This window comes from Anguilla rostrata, chromosome 10 (assembly GCF_018555375.3).
Source record: "Anguilla rostrata isolate EN2019 chromosome 10, ASM1855537v3, whole genome shotgun sequence".
NCBI lineage: Eukaryota > Metazoa > Chordata > Actinopteri > Anguilliformes > Anguillidae > Anguilla > Anguilla rostrata.
The window spans coordinates 3678267-3699944 of NC_057942.1; the positions used below are offsets into that span (position 1 = coordinate 3678267).

The following is a 21678-nucleotide window of genomic DNA, read 5'->3' on the forward strand; positions in this document are numbered from 1 at the left end:
ACGTTGTACAGCGTACACACACAGCTCACCATGTATGCAGTTGGTGCATCCAGGTGTATCCATTTCATTAAAATCGTTTGCATACTGCATACCCTTTTGAAACACCTATTTACTCGTTGTTTCAAAACGTTTTGTTTTTGGCCATGCATCTAATTGGAGCGTTTTCGGATTGCTATAGATAGAAATATTGAAACTGTAAACGCAACGCAACGTGTCGAAGCGCTATTTATTTAGGCTGTTCGTTTATGTATTCAATAAATTCATGTATTCATTGATTCCTAATTAATTATTGATTTAACAGGTAGTTGGCTGGATTCAAGCAACACTTGCTGTTACATTTGATTCACAATTTAATGCACATATGTTTGTTTTTCAAAACAAATACGATTTGGCTAGGACCAAACTCGCCTATCTGTGTTTACATTTAAAAAGAAACATTTGAACCAGTCAAAGGATGATTGCTTGAATCCAGGCCAGACTTTTGGTCCTCTATTTATAGAAGTAAAATATGTTTGTATGACCGTATCACCAATGAATTGCGCGATGGCTTTTAGTATTTCAGATGGCACAAAACTCCAGTTAACTCCGAGAACGTGCAAACTCCTTGGTCAGGAAAGCCAGTTTAAGACGTCTCGGTCTCCACAGACTATGTCTAAACGGAGACGTTTCTTCAGTATTTTAATTCGCGATAAATCACGGCAACGGTCAACGTTCACGTGCAGCACCGCTCTGTTCGCTGCGTAGCCTACTATCACCGATGCTCACAGAGCGAGAGTGATGATCTACTTTGGTCTGACAGGCTCGTTAAGGAGTAGCCGATACTGTTTCTCCTCCTACTCGACCTGTCATCGCCCGTAATAAGAAAATACTTTCCACCTCCAAACCACCACCCCCCGTCAATTTCTTCAAACTCACTTCCACCGACGCGGGACTCACTTTTTTAATGAGTGAGCCAACCATGTCCCACCAAGACCAGCCGGCTCCCACGGAAAGCCTCGCCGCCCAAGCCCCCCCAAACTCCGGCTACAACACCAATCCCGCACCTGTCATCACTCAGACGGATTCCAGGGACAAATGGAGCAAAAAAATAGATTTTCTGTTGTCTGTCATTGGCTTTGCCGTGGATCTTGGAAACGTCTGGAGATTCCCATATATTTGCTACCAAAACGGAGGAGGTGAGTAGCGTGTTCATTCCGAAAGAAAGATACTTTGTTTAACTTTCATATTAATTCGCGTTGGTCAATGTGTTATCTATTTTCAACATCATAATAATGCGCACTGACAATGTATTGTTTCGTGGGTAATCAAAAAAAAAAAAAAATGAAATCGCTTTCGTACCTTCCGTAATATTTTATAGTTTTCCATGCCAGCGTTTCCGTTCATTCGGGTCCGTAAGCCTGCCTAGTTTTCGCGCACACAGAGCTGTCCATGGTAATGAATGGAACCTGACAACGCGCAACAAACTCAAAGCATAACCACTGAAAATTGATTATTAGTATTGATTTGTTTTTTTTTTGTTGTTGTTTTTTTTACATCCATATGCAACATGTTTGCATTCGACGTCTTCTATAATGATTCCCAAATGTTCAGTACATTAGCGATGTGTATGGTATAATATCTTACTAGAAGTAGCCTACCGTGGGGAACAAATCCAACTACACTTAAAGCACTTCTTAAAAACCAAGGAATAGGCTGTTTGTCCGGTGAAATGTACATGTAATTACAAAAGAAAAACAGAATACGAGAGAAACTGCTTGATATAGTATCGTAGGGTGTTTAATATGTGGAAAACCAGAATGGAATTACGACAATATTAATTTGGCATTCACACATAAAGAATAAAGGCTGCATGTTGCGTCTAATCGTACAATGACATAAGTCTTTATAAAAATAGTTCTAAATACATTCATTAAATATGCTTTATCAAAGTAGCGTTATAAACCGGTCACATCAGTCAAGATTAATAATAGTTATTATTATTATTATTATTCCATGTGTGGCAAAATAAAATGACATTATAATTGACTATAATTATTTAGTTATGTTTTATTGGTCCATATGTGGGCACGTTTCTGATTTTGTGAGACAGTTATCACAAATCTTACGCTCTTAGGGACTCCGGTCCCTAGATTGGTTTAATTGGTTAAACGTAGTTTCCATTCCTGTGCGCGTGCTAACTTTGAGATAACTGAAAGAAAAAATCTAAATGGGCGAACGACATCTACGACATGGTGTAATGTTGAGTAAATCCACAATAGCCTCTATAAAATATAAACAATAGAAATAAATTCATCAACAAAATGCTATAAACACATAGAAAAATATGTAGGCAATTGAGTTTGAGTGAATTGAGTAATTGAGTTTTTGACACGAAAACGAAAGGTACATAGAAAACTATTTCAAAGGAGGTTTATTGATGTGTCTTTTAATCTCCTTGACATAATTTATGTTTTAAAAAAAGTCCGTCCCTTCCTCATCTTCACCATTGTGTACTTTAGCCTTTGGAAGACATCTGGAAAGGTATGGCTCCTCTCCAAAACTTCCCTGATAAGAAAATATCTGATATCTGAAGTGAGATGCCTGTTGATCACGGTGATGTTGTTACCTTAAATATCCATGTAAATATAGGCAAAGTGGAAGTGAAAATGTTTTAATTTCCTAAGCTACACGAACCATTTGCATATTAGAACAATAAGCAATATAACCTAACCGCCAAGAGATCTTATTTCACGCTGAAGCAAATTTTAAAAAGGCAACACAAATTCATCAACAAAATGCAATTGATACATTTATGAAATGCGGGCAATTGAGCTCAACCAGAAAAGTTAAAATACGTGCAAAATTATTAGAAAGGAGGTTAATTGATGTATCTTTTAAACCCCCTTGCTATAATTTAAATTAGGTTATTATTTCTTCACCCCACATCTCCTTGAACAACTGAAGTCATCCACATACGCCTTTTTGCAGATGTTTTTGTCTTGTTCTGTTTTTTTATGCAGGTTGCAAGAGTGGCCAAACCTTGTCAGAATTAATATGGGTCACGCGATGGTTTAGAAACGGAAATTAACTACAAGTTCATTGGCTTGAACTGAAATATGAAACAACTGTTACCTTAACAACGAATACGCCGTTCCATTCGAATGGAAACAGTGTAAAATGCACACATTTACAATATAAACAGTGTCATGTCTGTAATGAGTTATTGGTCCTGGAACTAAAGAGCATCCATTTGTTAAATAGACAAGTGATATATTTATCCTTGTGTAGAATCATTTTTTAAAGAACTTTCATAATCCACTTCATATAATGTCAGGTGGAAGAATGACTATAACAAAAACATAAATTTTTATGTGTTGGATAATGACAAAATATGACAGATTTTACCGTGGGAAATTGGCAGAATGACCCAGTACTCCACCTGAAAGTGATTCACTTCAACATGATATTCATATTTCAAGAGACCTTGAGCACCATGCAAACAACCTTTCTTTTTCCGATTAGGAAAATGTGTACACTGCGTGATGTTTATGAAAATATGGCCAACGTTCAACATCCTCCACATGTGTATATGTACGTCTCTTTTGCTTTTTCCTCTGACATCATCGAAAAGTATAAACACTCTTCAGGGACACGTGATGTCCTCCGCCTCACGCCTGACCCCTCACTGTCGAGAAAAAGAAAAAAAAAAGTGAACGATTTGCCAAATGCTGAAAGCCTTTTCTCATCGGTTTACAAAACAGAGTCATAGTTTCCAGCTCGGTGGTGCCATTTATATCGACTCAGAAAAAAAAAAGCGCACGTTCGTCCTTTGCAAGTGCCGTGAACTCCTCACAGAGCTTGGGGGAAGTAAAGGTTGTGTAACCAGCAGTGCCGTGTGTAAGTGCCACGCGCAATTTGCGATCACACCTGTCGCTCGGCCACGGCTTCCCTTTGAAAGTTCCGCCCGCGGAAGGTTTCAGAATGTTAATTCAAACCTGGCGCACCTGTTGTCCCCCCATCCCCCCCCCCCACACACACATAGAGTGATGTTTTTCTCTCTCTCTCTCTCTCTCTCTCTCTCTCTCTCTCTCTCGCTCTCTCCGCTCGTCCCTCTCTGCAGGGGCGTTCCTCATTCCCTACATTCTGATGGCCATTTTTGGCGGGGTGCCGCTCTTCTACATGGAGCTGGCGCTGGGGCAGTTCCACAGGACGGGGGCCATCTCCATCTGGAAGCACATCTGCCCCATCTTCAAAGGTGCGCCCCCCCAGAACCCGCAGTCTCCTGCCCTGGCCCTGCCCCCCCCCCCACACTCATCTGCGGATTTTCCCGGCTGAGGCTGCCGTGTTTCCGATGACCCCCCTCCCCATGCAACTACACCCCTCACCCCCAACCCCAAGGGCTAAGAAGCTCCACATAACCCAGTCTCAAAGGCTGTCTGTCTGTCATTTTCTGTCATTTTGCTCCAGCGATAGGCAGGCGGGTTTCCGATGCCCCCCACACGACTACCCACTCCCCCCCCCTCCACTCCAAAGTAAGGGCGAAGGAGCTCCACACAAGCCAGTCTCAAAGCTAGCTGTCCGTCCGTCTGTCTGGGTTTTTTTTTGCTCCAGGGATAGGATTCGCCATCTGCATCATCGCGCTGTACGTGTCCTTCTACTACAACACCATCATCGCCTGGGCCCTGTACTACTTCTACTCCTCCTTCGCCAGCACGCTGCCGTGGACCCACTGCGACAACCCCTGGAACACGCCCAACTGCACCAACTACTTCGGCAAGAGCAACGTCACCTGGACCAACTTCTCCAGGTCGCCCGCCGAAGAGTTTTACACGTAAGTGGATGTAAGTGGCTGATGGGGGGAGGGGAGGGGATGGGAGGGGATTTTGGGGTGGGGGGGGGGCATGAGGAGCTGAGATTCTGTGCGCGCCTCCGGGTTTCTGCAAAAACGAGCTCGGCAGGAGCCTTTAGCTCTGCCGCTACACGGTCATGAGAAACAAAGGTGCCGCCCCCCCCCTTCGTCTTTCCCCGTCGAATCAGCCGCGCGCGGAAGGGTTTAGTTCCGATTTTGCCAGTGGCCAGCATTTACCACGTTCCGGTTCGGTCGTCTCTTCCACGAATGCTCTTCCACCTTTGCCGGTCTACTGTTCGAAGGCTGTCTGTGATTGGTCGTAGAGGTGGCGGTTGAGAAGACCGGCACTGTGTGGTAAGTCTGACGGCGAGCCCTTTTCCGTTTAAACCGTTTAAACGCGTCTGCCGTCTCCTCCCCCCCCCCACCCCCCCCCCCCAGGCGGAACGTTCTGGAGATCCACAGGTCCTCGGGGCTCCGTAACGTGGGCGGGATCCGCTGGCAGCTCCTGCTCTGCCTCTTCCTCATCTTCACCATCGTCTACTTCAGCCTCTGGAAGGGAGTGAAGACTTCTGGGAAGGTACGGCTCCTCACCGAAAACCTCCCCGATAATAATTTAAAAAAAAGAACAGCTCCACGGTCTGACTCCTGGAGTGAGACACCTGTCGATCAAAAGTCCTGTTGTGACTTCAGATAAACCGTGCAAATATGGGCAAAGTGAAAGTCAAAATGTCTTAATTTACTCAACTGCTCCAAATCCTTAGCATATTAGGCCAATAAGTGATTTAATCTTAGGACCAAAAGATTTCCTTTCATGCTGATGCAAATGAAAAAAAAAACAAACAAAAAAAAAACGGTTTACAGAGGGAGGGGGGGGAAGCTCATTTTTATTGGAGCCAGACCGCCTTGCGGTTCTATTGATTCCTCCTGCCGGAGTGCTTACATTTTCACCTCTTGTAAATATCCTGAAAGCTTTGTGCAAATGCCCGCGCCTTGAAACGGTTCAATACAACAGCGCGTTACATCAGCCCCTTCTGGCATTCATACAGTCTGGTCTGTTTAACTGGCCTGTTTACGGTATCGTTTCTTCCTTTCATTTGACTGTGAACGCACCGGTCCGTAGTCCATTTGATACAGGCGGCACACACCGTATTACTTTCACTGTACAGAACACTGACCTACATCTCTATATTTTAGAGAGGCATCACCCTTTTCGATTATTACTGTCAAAGTGGCTTAGAGGGACACCAAACAGGAAATCTGGTTTACATTTGGCTAGTCATAGATGTTATTAATGACTTAAATATTAGTGACCTACACTTTGTGCCAGTCTTAAAGCACTTATTCCCAGCTGAAACAGTAGGACGTTTTTAAAGATGACATTTTCGAAATGTGCGTGCTTACCTTTATTTGGGCGCCATTCAGCTCCTCTTGAGCTTGGAGGACACGGTCGGTTCGTGACGTTCCCAGACTTCAGTTGAGCGTGCGTAACCTGGGTAAAAAAAACTCTGTCGGTGTTTTTTCGGAGTCCTCAAAGCATCCTGGGTAAAATTATCCAAGCGCCACCGATCGTGGTGCGGTAGCACCGGACTTGTTCTCCAGACTGAAGGAAAACCACAAGCAGAGTTATCTCCCTGGGAATGGAACAACGTCTGACTACACCCAGGGCCTCTTCCCGCTTCTGTTATCAGGTTAATGATCGATGTGGCGTGGGGGTGTCACAGTCAGGTTTTCCAAGAACAAATAACAACTGCCCACCGCCCCCCCTTGGCTTTTATTCCGGTGAGTCACGGGCTGGCGTCAGGGGCCAAAAAGGGGCACTTCGGTGTCCCCCTTTGGTGATTTTGTTGTTTTAGGCGGTGCTATTATAGCGCACAGTGGCCTTGTAACAATGATGAGGATGGTGTAAAATAAATACGCGAATAAATCCTAACAGCTAAGTTTTATAGAAATAGACAGTCATGCTTTGTCAAAAAAAGTCGGTTTTTTTCCCCAAATCCTCATGAGATGGTAACCTACGGGGCACTTCTACTGAACAGATTCTAGGGCACAAATGCGGAAAGTTTGTTCATGTTGCCCTTGGATACGAGCGTCTGCTAAATGGCAGTAAATAACGTTTCTGTTTTCCCCCCCCCTCCCGACAGGTGGTTTGGGTCACCGCCACCCTGCCGTACGTGGTCCTCTTCATCCTGCTCATCCGCGGCGCCACCCTGCCGGGCGCCTGGAGGGGCGTGGCCTTCTACCTGAAGCCGAAATGGGAGAAGCTTCTGGAGACCAGTGTGAGTTGTCACGGCTGGGGGGCGGCGTCCTGTCCGTATTCACCCTTTACAACCCCCCCCCGCCCCCCATGTATGCGTACGTTTAGGACCTGCAGGAGTTCCGTCTCTGTCCACCCTCAGGGACGGGCAATGGACACACGAAAATGTATCTTCTCATGAAATGTAAAATACCAGTAAAAATGTCCGTATCTAAAAACTACAATCAAAATGGTGGAGGAGTTTGGTCGCTTCAGAGGTGACACACTCGAATTGCAGATAGAATACAAAAAATGTGAATCGGTAGTGACTCATAAATCAAAAAACGCAAAAGAGAAAAACGTGAAATCTGTGCTTACCAGGCCATACGCATCCAAACGCTTTGTTTACTTGGCCAGTCGGGGAGAGATTAGGGGCTTTTGTTTGGACAAGACCGGCTGATGTAATTTCGCCGCACTGTGTTTAAAGGGGGGGGGGGGCAGTTTAAAATGGATTTGGTTGTTTACCTGTTACCTGTTTACCTAACAGTGGTCGTTTCCCCCGTCGTTTCCACCCTGGAAAGGCTGGTCAGGAGGACCCAGGTCCCTGCAGTTCTGAGGACGAAATGCGTAACTAAAGCCCTGGATGATAATGAGATGCTTAATTTGGTTAGAATTTTCCATGAACAAAAGCTGCCCCCCCTGCTCCCCCAACCCCCCCCCCCCCCCCTTTCCCTTTTGCTCGGTTGTGGAATAATCAGCTCTTCAGATCTCAGCCTGAGTACAGCACCGTGAGAGCCCTTGGATTTCATTTTCAGAAAGGAAGAGCACCCCCCCCCCCCCACCCCCCATCCCTTCATTCATCATAACAGCCGCTGTTTACACAATATTTTATTTAGGAGAAGTTTGTTCAGCGGGAAAAAAACCTGAAAAGCATTTTTTTTCTCTCATTTGGCTGTAACAAAAAAATGAAAATAAATAAACAATCTTCAAGTGCCCCGTTGAAGATTTAGCACACAGTTGGAACTCTGGGGGAAAAAAATAGTTGAGAAACCCGTACAGGTACAGTTGGAGAAAGGGATTCTGGGTGATTAAGGGGTTTTCTTCACCCTCTTTATGACCGAAAATGTCAGTTGTATGCACTTGAGGTCTATCCACCATCAGTCCTTACCCACAGTGAAAAAAAGCAGCAGTTGGCAGTTAACGGCAAATGCCATTAAGAGGCCATGGGACGGTGTGGTGGATTAGCACTGGCACCTCACAGCAAGAAGGCTCTGGGTTTGAATCCTGGGTGGGGGCCTTTCTGTCTGGAGTCCGCACATTCACCCTGTGTCCACATGGGGTTTCCTCCGGGACGGGTACTCCGGTTTCCTCCCTCAATCCAAAGTCATGCCGGTTAGGCTATTGGGGTCAACATTCCCAGGGCATTGCTGCAAACGGGCTCGCACGCTCAGTCAACCTACCCTGTATGAAGACATGACTGAGGTTGTCACCTCACAGCAAGATGGCCCTGGGGTTTGAATCCTGTGTGGGACCTTCTCTGTGTGGAGTTTGCATGTTCTCCCTGTGTCTGTGTGGGGGTTTCCTCCGGGGCACCCCGGTGTCACAGGGCGTCGATGCAGAAGAGCACAGGAGCACACCCTGTATAAATAAAGGTTAATAAATGATAAACTTGACCTTTGACCCCTTTTCAGGTGTGGGTGGACGCCGCCGCTCAGATCTTCTTCTCTCTGGGGCCCGGGTTCGGCGTTCTCCTCGCCCTCGCCAGCTACAACCCCTTCACCAACAACTGCTACCGGTGAGAGGGCGCCGCTCCGCTCCGGAAACCCAACCGTCCAATCGGCGCAGGCGCCTCGCCCCTTAACGTCCAATCGCGTTTCGCGAAAGCGGAGTTCCCGTTTCTCAGGACGTCGGTCGAATCCGCGCCGAGCCTTGTGTCTGTGGTTTGGATGGTATTCAGTTAGAAGGTGGAAAACACCGTCCACAGTATTCATTACATCACATTACAGGCATTTAGCAGACGCTCTTATCCAGAGCGACTTACACAACTTTTTTTTTTTTTTACATAGCGTTTACATTGCATCCATTCATACTGCTGGATATATACTGAAGCAATGCAGGTTAAGTACCTCGGCTCAAGGGTACAACAGCAGCGTTCTACCTGGGAAATGAACCTGTGACCTTCAGACTACCTCCTTACCCATTATACTACACCGCCACGCCAGTTTCAGTTAGAAAACAGAATCACTGCCGTAGTCAGTCAGAGGGTGGAAACGCCGTCCGAAGCTTGTGCAGCACGTTGACCGGCTGCATTGAAACTCTGTGGAAAATGCAATTAAAACTTGAACAAGGCGCCCAGTCTAGTGGGAAACAAACGTACGGCACGGTCTTCGGAGGGATAAATTGAATTGTAAGCCCCTGCAAGATTATGTGTGTGCGTGCGTGTGTGTGTGTGTGTATGTATACACGCGTATCCAGTTAATGCGATTGGTGCTGGGTCAGGAGGCACGGAGAGGCTTATCGAATGGTAAAGGCTAAGGAAGAAGCTAATGATTTAGCCCCCTCCAGGATGGGGGTGTTTTCCGATAATGTCTTCGCCCGGTCATGCCTGTCGAGTACCCTCAGACCTCCGCGTTCACCTTCATGACCTGACGCTTGGAGTGACAGCTCACAGGGGGGAGCATAGCGTGATTCTGTCACCTTTTCCATTAACCCTAATTAAGGTGTGAGATCCAAAAATACGTCATTAGAATGTTCTAAACTGAACATTCTAACGCTGGCGATTGAAAGCGATGCAGTTCTAGAACACTGACTAAAAAAGAAAACCTCCATATCCTCCAAAATGCAAACACTGCAATAAAAATGCTAATGAATACATACAAGTTTATAATTGACTGATCGTGTGGTCATTTATGATAAATGATCGTTGTCGTTTATGATAAATGATCTCAACCTGTCTGTGCGTCCCCCATGTCCGTGAGACAGCGATGCCATCGTGACCAGTCTGGTGAACTGCCTGACCAGTTTCGTGTCCGGATTTGTCATTTTCACCGTGCTGGGGTACATGGCTGAGAAGAGAAACGTGGACGTGGAGGATGTGGCCAAAGATAAAGGTGCGTGTCTTTTATCGGTGTGAAGGTCCCTCGCGAACGTGCTCCTGTCCTCATCCAGAATGTTCAGGCTCCAGGCTCTACACAGTAACATGTCCGGTGTTAATTCAAATCAAAAAGGTTAATTCAACTCTTAACCGATAACATTTGGTCCCACTCTGGAACACTGGTCATTCTACTGTGTAGTTCATGTAAGTCAAGACAAGAAGGCATGAATGTGCATTTTTTTTTGGTTCTATTCTCATTGAACAGAAACATCATTTCACAAGGCATTACACAGAGTAATCTCTAAATCATCGATTTTGGTGGTGTAGCAACAGCCGATTGCAACTGTGGCGCAGCATTTTCCCAGAATACATTTCTTCACACAGCGTGTGAAATGCCGATTTAGTGGCCCTGACCTGTTGTTTTTTTGTTGTTTTTTTGTTGTTCCTAGGACCCAGTCTGCTTTTCATCACCTACCCAGAAGCCATTGCAAATATGGTGGGCTCCACCTTTTTCGCCATCATCTTCTTCGTGATGATGATCACGCTCGGCCTGGACAGTACGGTATGGAAGTAGGGTCCGCCAGGAGACATTGTCCCCATCAGTGTTGAGTCACTGAGCAAATGTATCTCCTCTTGGTTGGCTGTGAATACTGTGTTGTGATGTTATGTCAGTGGTAACCAACCCTGTTCCTGGAGATCTACTATCCAGCAGGTTTTCATTTCAACCCTAGTGTGGCACACCTGAATCTACTAATTGGCAACTCAACAAAGATCTCCAGCTGTTGAATGAGGTGTGCTTTTAATAGGGTTTGAGTGAAAACCCACAGGACGGTACCATAGATCTCCAGGGACAGGGATGGTTGTGTAATGTTATGTGGGATTGTGGGAAGGTCAACCTGCAGGACGGTACCATAGATCTCCAGGAACAGGGTTGGTTGTGTAATGTTATGTGGGATTGTGGGAAGATCAACCTGCAGGACGGTACCATAGATCTCCAGGAACAGGGTTGGCTGTGTAATGCTATGTGGGATTGTGGGAAGGTCAACCTGCAAGACGGTACCATAGATCTCCAGGAACAGGGTCGGCCACCACTGTGTTATGTTATGCGGGATTGTGGGAAGGTCAACCTGCAGACGGTACCAAGACTCAGGAACAGGTCGCCGAATGCTGGGGATTGGGGAAGGTCACACAGGACGACATAGTCTCCAGGAACAGGGTTCTGGTATGCATTGGTGGGAAGCACCGCAGCGGACCATGATTCCAGGCAGTTGGCTGTGTAATGCTATGTGGGATTGTGGGAAGGTCAACCTGCAGGACGGTACCACAGATCTCCAGGAACAGGGTCGGTCACCACTGCGTTGTGTTACGCGGGACTGTGGGAAGGTCAGCACCTCCTGTCTCTGCAGTTCGGAGGTCTGGAGGCCATCATCACCGCGGTGATGGACGAGTACCCCGAGTACCTGGCCCATCGCCGGGAGCTGTTCGTCCTGGGCCTGGTCTCCGTCTGCTTCCTGGGGTCCCTCAGCACCCTCACATACGTGAGTCACTTTCTTTGAGGACTATTTCACAGGACGTCACGGCGATGCGATGGTTCGATAGCATTACATTACATTACATTACAGGCATTTAGCAGACGCTCTTATCCAGAGCGACTTACACAACTTTTTTACATAGCATTTTACATTGTATATGTAGCTGGATATGTTACTGAAGCAATGCAGGTTAAGTACCTTGCTCAAGGGTACAACGGCAGTGTCCTTACCCGGGAATCGAACCTGCGACCTTTCGGTTACAAGCCCAGTTCCTTACCCACTATGCTCACCGTCTGTAGCGTCCAGAGCCCGGAGTGCGTAGGTTAAAAGGATTTATGCTCAAAGGCTAGATCTAAAAGTTCAAATGCTCGAGCCTGACTGCCTTGCCAATCTCCATCGCACACGTCGCGCCATTAACCCAGAATCGAGAATCGACTGGAGGACTGCGAAAAGCAAAAGCAAGCTGATCCACCACCACTGAAATGAGAAAAGCTCCCAAGACTCGTGTATGATAGAGTATATCGCATAAGCGTGAGTCTTCGACGAAAGGATAATAATAAGATGATTAGTGTCTTTATTTTTTTTTTAATCCTGCACCGGAACCAACTTGAGCTGGATGTGCACACTAACATCTCTCCTTTGTACAAATATGAGGCCGTGGAAGAATTTATCAGCTACTTGCTATCCTTCACAGGGTGGAGCCTATGTGGTGAAGCTCTTGGAAGAGTTCGGCGTGAGCTGTTCCATAATCGCCGTTGGCTTCCTGGAGGCCATTGCCGTTTCCTGGTTCTATGGTACGTCACTCAGAACACTCCGTATTAACCATAGAGTTGTATTCCGGTAGAATCTCAGCCTGTGAGTGAATAGGAATCTGAATCGTTGCATCACGACTGGTGTTTATTCTCATTGTTTTTCGCTCGTTTCTCACACAGGCATCCAGAGATTCACCAACGATATCAAATCCATGCTGGGCTACACTCCAGGAATCTTCTGGAAAGTCTGTTGGGTGGCCATCAGCCCTGCGTTTCTAGCTGTAAGTGAAGAGATCGTTTGGTACTTCTTTGTTTGTTTGTTCATTTAATGCAATGCAGCAGCGCATGAGTCTTCACATCAAATCAGCACAGCCGATACTGCCAATCTATCCCACATAAGGGGAAGGAGGGGGGGGAGGAATAACTATTTTCTTCAGCAGTATTATCCATCTGTGGGGACTTAGATATCAGCCTCACCCCAATTTATGCACAGCGTGTCCGAGGGTATTACTGAAAACAACCGACTGTCCGTCAGCGTAGAGTTCAGCAAATCCCCCCCCCCCCGCCATCTGATTATCTGTGGATCAAAGGACCCTATCCAGACCAGGGGGGTGTTTCACGAGGCAGGATTACTGAGTTAGCTGGATAACTGCGCTGAGTACCACCTGGAACAGCTCTTTTTTAAAATTTTTATTTTTTTTTTTTTACTTAAGTCCGCATTCCAGATTTGGGAGGGTTCTGGGTTTTGCTCAGTGCAGTTATCCAGCTAACGCAGTAATCCTGCTTCGTGAAACAGGGCGCAGGTCAGTGTTGATGTGCGTCGATCTGCAGGGTCCAGGTGCAAATGCACTTTGGTTCAATTGCCAGGGCAGCAAGTGTGCTTCCCGTGTGGCTCGGTCACCAAAGGCTTTGCATTCACTGAGTGCCACGACCCGTCTTATACATCACTTCCTGTATGAATGCTGGGGTAGACCTTTCCTTCATAAGCTTTTGTTGTGCTGATGGGAGAACGGGGCTCATCTGCGCTGAAGTAATATTGCAATGCAACGTCAGTGTGTCATTTAGATCAACTTCTCTCGTTGCTCCAAACTCATTTTGCTTGAGGTGAAGGAGGGATGCTCCTCGAAGACTGCTGGATCTGGTGTTTTTTTGTCATACTTGGATGTGTAACTGAAGTTACCACTCGGACAGGAAGTCATCACACAAGCTGTCGCTGGTGTAAATAGGTTGTCAATTGTATGTGGCCACGACAGTCCCAAAATGTGCTCCTCTTGCTTTGGATAGTTTAAATCAGGCGTGCCCATACTTAGCAGAAAAGGGCCAGTGTGGCTGCAGGTTTTTGTTTTAGCCCAGCACTAAGATGACAACAGACCCTCCTGCCCCCCCACCCCCCACCCCTTCCAACCCTGGTGATTGATACACAACTCCCCCCACCCCCCCCATGCCCCCCCCTCCCCAACTGCTCTTAGTTCGCATCTCCACACTATAAATCCCCACCGCAAATGTCAATTCCATTCACCTGCATAACTTAATATGGCTGCCCCCCACTCCACGTACATCCGCGCTAATCTCCCTCGTCTCTCCCTCCTCTAAGCGCTGACATTTACCGATCTTCCACTCGCCCTCTTTCTCTTCACTGAGATAAAGCGCCATCATTCTCTTCTACCCCCGTTTTAGAGCCTTTAAGGTAGTTTAAAAAGTGTATGTGGGGTGGCAAACAGTCATCGTTGTGCCACAACGATCGTCTTCAGAAGCAAAAAAAAAAAAAAATTTCTTACTTATGTCTTGGGGTAGAGAATTTGAATTTGAGGACCTTCTTTGCGGCTTTTGTGCCTGCTGACTTTCCAAGGAGGACAGAAACAGAAAGCCGTGTGTACTGAGAATAAGCCAAACCTGGAGAGCGCTGGAGAGGATGGTTATTTAACATCACAGTGAGTCACTCGGGGTTCCCCCGTGAGGTCACGGATAATTTGATCGGTCTGTCATCAGTAACACGAGGGTGCAGATAGTACCTCCCCACCTGCTTGTTTCAAAGGGCATCCTGGCCAATAAAGCACTATGGTTTGGAAAGCAAAGGAGGTGCCTTAACCGTTTGAAGAGTAGGGCTTCTTTGGAATTTTTTTCAAAATGATAAGTCAGTGTTCTAGAACTCCACTGCATGCAGTTGCCAGTACCGGATTGTTACATCAGCATCAGAATGCTCAGTTAAGAACGTTCCAATCAGATCATTTGTGATCTTACGAATTAAAGGGATATTTCACTTTGGTGTAGCACGTGCAATTTTTCTGCCCCATTGTATTTGCGTAGCATGAGTACTAACAGCATCAGCTGCCCCTGCTGACCGTTAAGGGCATGGCCATTCCTCTCAGTTATCAGGCATCTAATTCTTTGTTAAATAAGTCTAATTTTTGGGACCACCCCAAAATTAATAGTTTTTGAAGCAGAAACTAACTACAGAGGATAACAGATCGACAAACGATGATGCCATTAACGGTCAACGGGGACAGCTGATGGTGCTAGTATTCACGCTATGCAAATTACAATGGGCTGGGCACCAGGAAAATGACTTGTGTGATACCGAAAGTGAAACGTCGCTTTAATAACGGGTTAAAAAGCAGGAGGCGTCTCTCCCCGTTCCTCTAATCTGTCCGTGTCTCTCCCCAGTACATCATCGTCAGCTCCCTGCTATACCAGGCCCCCCTCACTCTGTTTGACTACCGGTACCCGGACTGGAGCCTCACCGTGGGCTACTTCATCGGCGCCTCGTCCTTCATGTGGATCCCCATATACATGGTCTACAAGCTGGTGTGGACCCCTGGGTCCCTCAAGCAGGTCAGTTCATTAGGACCACAGTGGAGACAAGCCTTTGGGCCTTATTGTGGTTTTTATCCTTTAGATGATTTCTGTATCTGGGGCATCTCTGGCTAAGTTACCACTTACTTTTATTTTGATGATCACTAAAGAATTTCAATCAATCAGTCAATCAATCAGTTACTCCACTACCAAAAATTACCATACAAGAGCTGAGCTTGAGGGCTGCACCGTTAGAGAAAGGACTTCTGATTGGCCGGTCACGCGTACTTGCTCACCGGTTATGCCTATCTGGGAGCATCTTTACGTGCTTACGGTTGACCTATTACCATGGCAACCAGTGCTCATTTGCACTATAAAGGTTTTTTTTTTGTTTTTTTTAATCCTCAAGGGGATTTAAACATACATCTAGAGCCGGTTTCACGGACACAGATTAAGCCCAGACCTAGGCTAAATTCAATTTTGAATGGAGATTCTCCATAGAAAACTCGATTTAGTCCAGGACTAAGCTTAATCTGCGTCTGTGAAACTGGAACGCAAGTGCCAAGAGGCTTGACCCTGTGGTGCTACGGTGTTGCAGTGTAACAGTGTGTTTGGTTTACAGAGCTGCACTTAATTACCTGTTATATCGGTGAATGATGTCCGTACCCCCCTCCCCCACCGAACCCCCCCTTTTCTAGCATTGCTGACTGCCACCCCTTTTCCTGTCTCAGTTCATCCCATCTGTCCTGCTGAACAGATAACCTACTGCTTTCTTAAGTAGCGCAGCACGCGGTTGTGTTCTCGTATAACGATGCCCCCCCCCCATGCCCCCCCCCCAATCATTCACAGCGCCTGGCTGTTTGTCTGCGGCCCGAGAGGACGGTGCCGGACCTCCAGACGGACTCCCTCAGCATGACCCCCGTCCCCTAGAGAGCACCCCAAGAAACGGGGACCGAATTGGGGGGGTACGCCGCCCGCGTGCTCCACCAACGGGGGCGAACCACCTCCGACCAACGAACTGCCTAAAAACGAAACGAAACAAGACGAAACAAGACGAAGCAAAACGAAGCAAGACGAAGCAAAACGAAGCAAAACGAAACAAAACAACAAGAGCATCCATTCATTTTTTCACAGACTTGAGACAAAAAAAGAAATTGATTTAAAAACAAAGGAAAACTACAAGTGCAGCGTTCATTTTTATTTTATTTTTTATTTTTTCAACCGACGAGAGAGAAGCGCTGTGTTGAAGCTCTCTCCCTTCAGCTCTGAGCCTGGTTGACGGTGAAGGTAGGAGGAATAAAAGGGGGGAGACTAATATTAAGATGAATAAACGCCTCTTCAGTAACAGGGATGCTGGGAGGGACTCTGGTTTCTGCTGTGCTGAGAAAGCGAAAACATATGTGTGTGTGTGTGTGTGTGTGTGTGTGGGGGTGTGTGCGCTTGTGTGTATGTGTGTGTGTGTGTGTGTGTGTGTGTGTGTCTGTGTGAACGAAATTACAATAAAACTGCTCCAAAGTGTTTCAACTAGGGGATGCTGTGAGTGCGCATCCACCCAACACCCATGTCCTGCTGTAGCATGTGTATGGCCGGTGCCATCAGAGTCAGGATGAGTTTTCCCGTAGAGAGAGCAGGCCACTGCCATAACCGTTCGTGCTTTCCTAATCTCTGCCCTCAAACTGAGCGAGGAAATGGGCCTTAAGAGAAAACCCATCGACAGAACTAAAGCCCTGCGTGTTGTGATTTGCCTCCTTTGCTTATAACCTCTCGATGGTGTAGCGGTGTTGCTTAACTGACTATCTACATGGGGTCTTTTTTTTTGTTTTTTTGATTACTTGATCGAATCGCTCGCTGGCCTGGCTCACGTGTCACTCCGTTGGCAGGAAGATAACTTTTAAAAAAAAGCTTCGCTTTTTTACTGCCATTTTGAAACAGACTTGCGTTAGGATTACTCACTGAAGTTTGTGCCATTGCTTTGAAGGGACAAAATGCACTGTTTATTTATTCATTATTTTTACAAAGTTTTGCAGCCATATACATAGCTTACTTGCTGCCTGTTCCACAATCCTGCAAGAGGGCGGGGTTTAGGGATCGCTCAAGACCAATGTGAATGCACATATAAAATAGAATTTCAGAGGGATTTCTATAAAACTGTATACCTGTGTCAAAATGTGCATTTTTATTTACATACGAATGAATTGCTAGAGTGTTATTGTTCATTAATCCCGCCTATACCAGAATCTAGATCCCTTAATTCCCTCAATATTCCCCCAAGGTAGGGTCTGTCTTTTATTTCGCAATGACTGACATTAGCTGTGGCCAATCAGCTTGCCCTTCTCTGTTCTGTGACATCACTGACGAACCCTGCCCGGGACCAAAGAATGTGTGTGTCATTTCCATTGAGGCATCCCATAACAAGCAACACCCGGCTATAATTTCCATAATAAGCAAACTCATAAATCATAGGTGACAGAGGCAAAGATAAGAGTGCCCCGTCTGTCCGGAGGCTGACAAGTGTTTGATTTTAAACCCAGTTTTTCATTTTAACAGAAAAAAAAATGAATATAGGCGACATTTAATTGAGACGCGATCTCTCTGAATGGAATGCGTTCAGGAAGGACTTTTAAGAAAGACTGAGCATGCCTAGTTAAACACGTAAATAATTCATCATGCGTTGAAAACAGTATGTCCGGTGTGAAATTAATGTTCAGAATAATAATAGTGTTAACACACATTTTAAAATGACTAAATTCCATATATAACTGTAAGATCGTGGTTGATGTAATATGTTAGAGGTACACTCGTTTGACGTGTGGTTGCTGAATGGTGGATGTGTAGCAAATCATATTTTGTGACTATGAAAAAAGATAATACTTTTTGACCAACATGCAAGTCATTAAGATTACCTCACAGATGAAGTTAGCAGACAAGAGACCAAATATGCTGCTAAAGATTATTTATTTTTTTCTTCAAAATGGTATACCATGTAAATCAAAGATTTCCATTTTGTTTTTTGCCTTAACTTCAGGCCTGGTTGCCACGTCAAAGATTTGTGGTTTCTGTAACAACTGTGTCTGTGCAACTGGAAAACTAAGCAGTTTCTTTTTTGTAAAAATAAATAAATAATAATATCAAAATAATTATAAAATAATAAGAATTTACTCAAGATAATCCAAATAATTAAATATGTGAAAGGCTATATAGAATTCCTTTGGTTAGTACTTGAAAAAACAAAACAAACAACAACAAAAAAAACTGTCTACCTTGTTTGTGAATTTATTTCCCATTATGCTGAAGTCAATTGGATAAAGACCTCAGAACATAAATATATTTGGAAATAATTGCCTAGTGAGTCACCCTCTCAGCATGTGGGAAATGCAGAGGTGGGTTTAGTACAAATGTGACTGCAAATCTCTCTCTATTATTAAAATATAAGAATGAATAAACATGTATTGGAATCAATGTGTCATTGCTTGGTTTGTCTTAAAAAAAATAAATTTAAAAAAAACAGGACAAATATCTGATGAGTGTACAATAATGGTCCTCAACGAGACACCGCAATAACCATGGTGATGTTGGGCTGAATCATTGTCTCTGCGGTGGACGTTTCCGTGGCACAATAACATAGAATCTAGGCATCTAATCGTCCCCCCAACTTACGCGCTATTGATGGCGTTTGTTGCCGCTTCACCATCAGGTTGTCATTGGAACACTTTCATGAAAAGCTTTTAATTAACATGTTGATTTGCATCGAGCTGCAGCATTCAGAAACCACGGACATAAAAAAAAAAAAAAAAAACAGGGACCGCCGAGCTTCAAATGTTTTTAATTAAATGTTTTATTAAAGAGTGCCCCGAAATTACAGACGCGGCTCTAGCCCCCTGGTATACGAGCGCGAGCGCACGCAAAAGAATAGCGCGAGGGTCAGCACAAATAAAGACGAATATCATTATTCCTCATTCAGGCACCTCTGCAAGGGAGGGAGAAAAAAAACCCAGATCAAAGCCTTTTGTGCATGCTGTTATGGCAGAAGGTTTATGAAAAGTGAACCAACACAAGGAGGGAATGAAAGGCTCAATAGACGCTGTATAATTGTATACAGAAGATGAATGGCAGGGATGCCGAACAGCTTGGAGCAGGAACTGCGACCGACACAGGAGTCCTCGTCGGAAGCAAGCGGTGAAATAGGACACAGACCTGCTTGACAAATCACTAGTATTCTCACCAAAGACGCAGCCTCGCGACCCAATGCAAAGCGAATGAGACGGAACACTTGCCGAACTGAGAATGGCAGATATGCTATCCAACCTCCTGATCTACTGCCCCCTTAACTACGTGCAAGTTCCACTTATAGAAAAATAATCGCATTAATGACAGAACCACCGCTGGAAATCGATTGTGTCCATTGCGCAGATCTGATTACGATGATTGTTTTTAGACCATATTTTGTTTGCGGGGACTCGCCACTGGCCCTTCTCTTCGGCGGGTCTTACAACCTGCTGCTGGCTGAACACTGCAAAACCATCAAAACGAGCAGGTTCAAAACAGCTCATCGGTGACAGTGATAAAAGCGTTTATAAAAATAGAAAAAAACAATGGCACGGATTTTCACATACAGCTGCCATTAGCGCGCGCAATACACGCACGCACATGTGCACAGGGACCGAGAGAGAGAGAGAGAGGGGTCGATGGACAGATGGAGATATAGAGGGAGAGAGAGGGGTCGATGGACAGATGGAGATATAGAGGGAGAGAGTGAGAGAGAAAAGAAGAGAAAGACGCATGAAGGGACGCTGACTCTTAAGCCAGGGAAGACGGGAGAGCCACGATGCTCCAATCGCATTATGTACGCGCTCCTCGCTGGAGTGATTTACGGGTACAGGAAGACTCCTCAACCCGTCGAGGGAATCTCATTTCCAATCTTACGAGGCAGAGAGAGACACACTCCAGACTCGCAGGGCTCCACGCGCTCAAAGACCATCATTAGAAAGGCCAGGGGGGAAAAAAACAACACAACGGGCGCCATTAAAGTACGTCGTAACTTCTAAGAAAACGAACGCTGTAGCCGGCCTCCTGTCATCGGCCCTCCGCGGGGATTAATGTTTCCCACGGACTGCTTAGTGTCGTCATGATGTCCATACATGGCTGGGCATGCTACATTCATTTGACAATGGATGAAAATCCAATGTGGGCAATCACAAATTTTGAGATCTCAAGTCTGAGGGAAAATATAAGTGGCTGAAGAGTGGGTGATATTGGGTGTTTGATAACTTTTTTCCCATTAAATAAATGAAATAATCATTTTTTTAAATGTGTTTTGTGTTTACTCGGGTTCTCTTTCTTCAATATTACATTCCGACTATGCAAAAAATACAGGCAAAAACCCAGTCAATAAACACACACACACACACAGACCCGCACACATGCAAACATACAAACTGTCTGGGCCAATAAAAACACATAGATACACAAAAGGTTAAATAATATTTTAAAACAACTCCTATGCCTTTAATGAACAGCAAGGGTAAGACCCTGAAACAGTAGTTTGCATTATGACCATAATTTAACACACTATTGCTTACATCAAATTGAATTTCATTGAAATAAATGGATGGTTTTAAGACAAAAAAAAAATCGGAGGACTTCTGATTTAAACCTCAGATAAAGTATTTTGCTGGATCTACTAAGCACACAGCAAATAAATTACCCGTACAAGGCGTATTTATAGAGGCATTCGACCTGTATTGCTCAATGATGTGTTCACCGCTGACAACTATAGGTGCCTTTCAGAACATACGATGCTTGGCCTATAATACTTGCGCGTGCTTTTTTTATTATTAGATTCACCTGGGAATAAATCAGCAGTTATATGCAGCAACCGGCTGCCTCGTATGAGAAGTAATGAATGTGTCCCCCTCCTCCCTTCTATCTCGCTGATGAGAGCACAATGAAACGACCGTTTCACGGGGACTGCGGTTCAGGCGATGATATCGCAGAGCATCTGAGAATATGACACCGCCATAGATATCACGGCAGCAATTTCTTTATGCGTTTCCTGCGAACTGATTAACAGGAAATCAAAGAAGCCCCCCCCCCTTTTTTGTTTGTCTTCTGAATCAAGACTTTCGTGTATTTTTGTACATTACAATGCCGTAAGCAAGTCATAACAAACATTTTGGACATTCACAGGGGCACAAATTGGACATTTTTCATGTTATATCGATTTCACTGTGTATGTAATACATTGCTAGGATAATATGGCTGAATAACCTTGCGCAAAATTATATTATTGTGTTACAGATCATGTCAAAACACAGCTGTAATACATTTATAATAAGCTGGGGCATCCTTTTTAATCTTTAAGAGTGGTCATTCACATTTAAAAAAAATTAATTCTAAAAAAGGTACAGGTGGCACGGAGGCTGGGACTGGGGCAATATACGAACTCC

General features: G+C 45.2%; 1 protein-coding gene across 1 annotated transcript; it reads left to right on the forward strand.

The window, feature by feature from the left end:
- Positions 1–291: 291 nt before the first annotated feature.
- On the forward strand, positions 292–16581 carry slc6a4b (solute carrier family 6 member 4b). The gene is made up of 13 exons (XM_064353519.1): positions 292–1175; positions 4100–4234; positions 4591–4810; positions 5267–5405; positions 6970–7104; positions 8753–8856; positions 10044–10171; positions 10605–10717; positions 11562–11693; positions 12382–12481; positions 12620–12720; positions 15104–15271; positions 16082–16581. Exons 1-13 carry the CDS (start codon positions 944–946, stop codon positions 16160–16162), a joined length of 1788 nt encoding a protein of 595 aa, XP_064209589.1. The 5' UTR covers positions 292–943; the 3' UTR covers positions 16163–16581.
- Positions 16582–21678: the final 5097 nt, after the last annotated feature.